The following is a 6,000-nucleotide window of genomic DNA, read 5'->3' on the forward strand; positions in this document are numbered from 1 at the left end:
CTTCCTTCTCCATAAGAGACGATCACCAGGATTTAATAAAGCTGGACCAGTGATGAACAGCATGTAAGTAAAAAGGGGTGGTCCGGGATTAGAGTCTGCTTCCTTTATGTTCAGAAACGCCACCAATTATTTCTATGGGTTGGGATGGCCCCAAAGTATATTGATATCACTCTAATATTGAGCCCATTAGTTATAAAAGGACATCAAATAAAACAAAACAGTCCCATTGGTGGACCAGCAAATGCAGAAAATAAGCAAAGAACAATTTTCAGCAATGTAGAAAGCCATTGGTGATTTTTAAGATAAGTAGAAAGGAATAATGTCCAATGGGGCATTTACAGGGAACTCATGTCATGTTGAAAATATCTGATCTGCAGGCAGGATGTTAAAGAGCAGGAGGAGATGATTGGATTGATATGTATTTTTTGCAGAAAAAAATTTCAGTAAAACTTGCATTTTATTCATTGCAATCCCTAGTGCTTGTATGCAAGAGTCCAGTGGGCGGTCCTATTCAGTGATTGACAATCTTCCCTGTATGACTGATGATGCAGAGATAGCTGTCAATCACTGGTAGGAGCGCCCACTGGATTCATGTATATAAGCACCAAGGATTTCAATGAATAAAATACAAATTATACTGCATCTTTTCCAACAAACCTGTGTATCATTCTGCTCAGCTTCTCCTTCTCTATACCAAGCTGTCCACAGATCAGACTGCAGGTACAATGTCACCGGTTCCCCATAATGCCTGTTGTCATATCACCCTGTTTATCAAGAAGTGTTTTTCACCCTGATATGGAGAATGTATTCACCGCCTTTCCTATCAGCTTTATCAATTTGCAACTATGGATTGGGTAGAAAGTTAGGGTATGTTCCCACATCTATAGTAGCCCTGTTATAAGCCCTATATAACACACATATATATGAATATAGACCGGTACAAACATATGTATATGTGTTAAAAAAAAAAAAACTGACCAGCACCGACTGACAAAATAAGTCAAATGTGAACAGGTGCAAGCTGCTGTGACTGCAATACATACAAACAAGTGCAGCAAAATAAAGAGGAGCCTTAAAGGGAATCTGTCAGTAGGATTTCACACCCCAAACTATTTATAAGCACATGTAGCTCTTTCAAAAACAAATCCAGCAATACCTGTACATGGCCAGTCCGTTCCTCCATTATTGAGAAATCTGTGTTTGAATAGATATGCAAATGAGTCACTCTGTCACTCCAGCTCTATTCCCGGAACCCTCCTGCTTGACTGACAGTTCCATTTCCTGAAGTCACACAGCATAGAAGCTGTCAGTCAAACAGGAGGAGACTCCACTGGGCAGGGAATAGAGCTTGAGTGACAGAGGATTCGGTGCTACAGCCTCGTTTACTTATCAATTCAAATGCTTATTTCTCTGTGATGGAGGAATGGACTGGCCATGTAAAGGTATTGCTGGACTTATCTTTGAAAGAGCTACATGTGCATATAAATAGTTTGGGGGTGAAATCCTGTTGACAGATTCCCTTTAAAGTATATGTGTACATTGACTATATGAATTTTTGACAGCATTACTGCTATGTAGACTGTTCTCACAGAGCTGAGATACTTAGCGCACAAATAGGCCAATTTATGTGTGCCCACCAGCCACTTTCATGCATATCCCATTATAGATGCGAATCTACATTATCAAACTTACTTGGCCTAGGAGATGTAAGTTTGATTGCATTGGTTCCCATCTACAATGGGGCATGGCTTGTTGTGGAAGATGGGCACACCCAAATTGGCCGAAGTACCTCAATTCTTTAAGGGGTTATTTCCCAAATTCAAGTTATTCCCTATCTGTAGGATAGGGAACAACGTGCTGATTGCTGGGAGTCTGATCAATGGAATCCAGAGAACGGGGCTCTGCAGGCCTGTCCTGAATTGAGTGGAGATGGTCAGGTTTGGCCTCTGCGCCATTCATTATCTAAGGGACTGCCAAGTACAGCACTCCCGCAATCCTATAGACCATGAATGGAGCGAAGGCTGTGCGCACCTCCACAAGACTCGTTCTCAGGGTCCCAGAGATCCAATCTTAAGATTGCTGGGAGTCCCAATGGTTGGACCTCCAGAGATCAGCAGGCTACCCCCTATCCTATGGAGAACTTGATTTTTTGGGAATAATCCTTTAAGTATACCCTGCTCTCCAGGTTCTTCCCTATATAAAGTCCACAGGCTGTATACACCACATATACTGTTACCTTGTGCAGTAATATCACTCATATCCATTTCCTCATTGAGGCCAGTGCCATATACCTGGCAGGATCAGTGTGCCCTTTACACTGGCAGGCGGCATGCACACAGGTGCCCCAAGTGGACTGGAACAACATGGCACAGCGTTGTATCCCAGTGATGCCAAGCAGCCAAACTTACTGAATAGAAGTCCATGCAGTCACACGGGAGAAGCGGCGGCATGGCACAGACCTGACGCGCAGTTAACCATTTCAGCACAGGAACACAAGCAGTGGGCACAGCAGGCAGCTGCTCGCCGGCCACATGCCGCTTACCTTTGCTCCGGGAGCCTGGTGACGATCGGGGAATGCCGTCCCTGTCCACCTCTGCCCAGGACCTGATAGCAGGAGAGAGCTAGCAGCTGCCCTGTGAATGTGAGCCAGCAGCCCAGCCTCCTCCTGGCTCCCAGCTTATAAGCCCTTGATGTGTCACGTTGGCTCCGCCCCAGGAAAGGTCTCAGTGATGTGCCAGGCTGCTGCCTATCCTTGAGGGGAAGAGCTCCGGGCAGCATGGGGATGTGCCAGGGTCAGAGGGAGGAGGCAGATGCCATCCTGGTGCAGCAGAATGACTGCCCACAGTCCTGGAGATGGCTGTGACCATGACTCCTCTCTGTGCTATGATCACACATAGATCCCACTTCATGCTACAGGACTGGCTCTAGTTATGGCCACTGGGGCAAACCTGGTCACAGGAGAACGACTCGTCTGACCAAAACCGCTCCTGTGACTCGTCTGTGCTCACGCGTGAGGCACATTAAAATTTATGTGGGCCGACTAGCAAAAATCAAACCAAAATAGTGAACTTTTCGCAACAATCACGTCCTTAGTCGTTCCCCCACAGTCTTTATATCAAGTGTTGGCATGTAGCCCTCGGCCATTCTTCCCAATTATCCCATAATGTCTTTGAGGCCCTTGGAAAAAGGGGAAAGTGCCCAGACTCCCGAAAGAATTGGCATATCTTCTGGGCACCGCAGAAACCTTTTGGGCAGAAGCGCTCCAAGAAAGTTTAGGAAATGGGAGTGTGGAAGGGGCTGCGAAAATGTGGTGTAGTTGTGAATAAAATATATTATTGCATGACAGCTTCAAAAAGTTGACAAGTGTGCCCCAGCCATTCACTATGTCTCAGCACTGCCCGTCACTGGCACCAAAGCCTTCTCTTTTCTTGTCTGTGGTAGAACTTACAGTATGCTCACTCCTCAACATTGAAATTGCAACATCAGGAAAGATAAATCGTGGAATTATGAAAACAACAAGATTCATAGACATGTTACTGTGGCACCCCAGGGGTCTGGTTTCCACAGTAACAACAATGTTATGTCTGAGAGCAGGTGGGAGGTCTCTTGGTCAGGAATCCTATGCATGCCACACCTCCTGCCCAGTCCTGGGAGGGGAAGAACTTCCCCTATATAAACCTAGGGCTGAGGCAGGGTTAGAGAGTTCAGAGGGAGAGTTCAACCACGAGGGCTGACAGGGAGCTGTGGCTCCGGCTGGGCCCAGCTCCTGGGCCATGCCAGAAGTAGAGAAGAGAAGCAGCATAGGAAGAAACAACAGGAGCTCTGTGGGAGCAGTGTTACAAAGAGTCAGGGGCTGGCAGCTGCAGAGCTCGCCCTGACTGAGAAGATTTCTTACCGGACCCGGAGTCCGAGGCTGTGGGGACTAACTCCTACCCAGCAGCAGAATCCGTCAGGCAGGGGATTTCAGGTCCTCTGGCCAAGAAACCCGAAGGCACAGTCACACGCATGGGACCAGCACCGCCGTCGTGGAGCGGAAGCTACTAGAAGGCCCCGAGTCACCGGCCATACGGGTGAGCACCACACGGTACACTCAGGGACGTGGGCTACTTATACTCGCTTCTAGCAAGGTAGCCAGAAGAGTATCGTTAGTTTGGGAGGCCTACAACTCCGCCTGGCCAGGGGAGATCCCATCTGCTCAAGGACTGACCAGGCCCCAACCGCTAGCCAGTACTCCGGGAGGGTCTATCTTTGTCATCAGTAAAGACCCTGAACTACACCGCATCGTCTCTGAGTGGTTCCTGCTACCCCCATCATCCACGTCGGCTGCCCTGAGGCCATACCCCTCCCGTTGGGGGTTATACTATCACGCTGCACAATCCTACCACCGGCCTCAGCGGTCTGCCCTGCAGCGGCAGCTCCATAGCTGCATTCAACGGGTGGCGTAGTCGTCCATCATCTACCGCTGATACAGCGCCACTTAGTCTGACTCCCTGGGCACGGACCGGATCACCGCCACGAGACTACAACCCTCAACAGATCCGGCTCCGGGTAAGCTCCCGCGTGCGCAACGCAGCGCGACACAGGCCCAGGGGCGCGTCAGCTTTTGGCGTAGTCTGCAGGATCTCGTGCCCGCAACCACCGGGTACTGCGTGCCTGAAAAAGACTGTTCAAACTTACCTGTGGTGAAGATTCCCGCCATCCGGCGCCATCTTCCGCTTCCTTCCCGCCATCGGTGGAGTTTTCCCGCCATCCGGCGCCATCTTCAGCCTTCTTCCCGCCACACGTGGAGTTTTCCCGCCATTGGACGCCATCTTGAGGACGCCGCGCGGGAAGAAGAGGGGCGTGGACTCCGAAAGCGCGCGAGAACTGAAGCCCCGCCTCACGTCCGGACGTTGCGTAAGGTCCTGGAAGGAGCCCAGCAGACGCCGACGTCACAGGAGCGCGACGGAAGGTCCTCAACCCTGACGATTCACTGCGGAGCCGCGGCCTACGGAAGAGGATCATCGCAAGGTAGGCCACGGTCCACTAGGGGGGAGAAGGATGCCGGATACGGAGGAGAGCTTCACCGCTTCAACCCCCGCCAGTGCCACCGCTGTTGCGGTCATGCCTTTCACCATGCCCTATATCCCGGGGGCAGCCTGGCTACCCCAGTACTCAGGGGAGTCACATACCCTGCATGACTTTAGAGAAAAGCTGGATAGCCTCTTCCAGGTGTACCCCCTCACAGAGGTGCAAAAAGTGAGCATCCTGGTGGCCCAATTAACCAGGGCAGCCCAAAGGGAGGTAAAGTCCTGGCCACCTGGGAGGAGGACTGTCGCAGAGATACTAACCCAGCTAACCGAGGAGGAGCTGCAGTACTACCAATACGAGGAAAGCCAAGAGGACCCGGACGGGTCTGAGGACTACCCTCAGGAGGGAGCACAAAGAGGACATAGCTACTGAAGGGAAGTAGCGTGAATAAAGAGCTGTAAATAGTTACCCGTAAGGGTACAAGGACTGCTGCTAATTAAAATATGGTCCCCGTTGGGATTAGTGAATTGTTCCCCATGTGCCCCTATCTTAAACCAGGCTGAGGACTGTGAGCAGCCATTCCTTATCCCCACTGGCCGAGGACTGAGAGCGGCCATATCCTGTAAATAATTATGTGTTTCTAGTAATTTATGGGAGTCTTTGGTGGATTTACCGGGAATCCTTTGTGTATAGTTGGAGCGTAACCCAGGACGGACTAAAGACTGTTACAGACTCGGGGCAGGACAGACCCCTACCTGGTTACGTCTCCCTGTTTTGGTGAAATGGACACCTTGCTTTTCTTCAAAGACTGCACCCGGTTGCGGACACTCCGTAACCATCTTAATGTGTTTTTCTTATTGTATTATTATTGTTTATACCTTGTTATGTTTTTCTAAAAATATGTTTAGTCCCGGAGTACTAAATTTCACTAGGGGGGAATGTGGCACCCCAGGGGTCTGGTTTCCACAGTAACAACAATGTTATGTCTGA

At 49.7% G+C, this 6,000-nt stretch overlaps 1 protein-coding gene across 2 annotated transcripts in view; it reads right to left on the reverse strand.

Annotated features, from left to right (window-relative positions):
- The window catches only part of CDK18 (cyclin dependent kinase 18), a 221,070-nt gene extending 218,281 nt beyond the window's left edge, over window positions 1–2,789 (reverse strand). Inside the window, exon 1 of one of the 2 annotated variants that reach the window (XM_073666970.1) lies at window positions 2,543–2,789. In XM_073666970.1, the coding sequence (XP_073523071.1) occupies window positions 2,543–2,778 (236 nt within the window). In that variant the 5' untranslated portion in view covers window positions 2,779–2,789. The remainder of the gene's footprint in view (window positions 1–2,542) is intronic. The other variant, XM_073666971.1, reaches the window with a different exon arrangement.
- Window positions 2,790–6,000: the final 3,211 nt, after the last annotated feature.

Source organism: Phyllobates terribilis, unplaced genomic scaffold (assembly GCF_046119375.1).
Source record: "Phyllobates terribilis strain yellow unplaced genomic scaffold, ASM4611937v1 Scaffold_2__4_contigs__length_985480577, whole genome shotgun sequence".
Lineage (NCBI taxonomy): Eukaryota > Metazoa > Chordata > Amphibia > Anura > Dendrobatidae > Phyllobates > Phyllobates terribilis.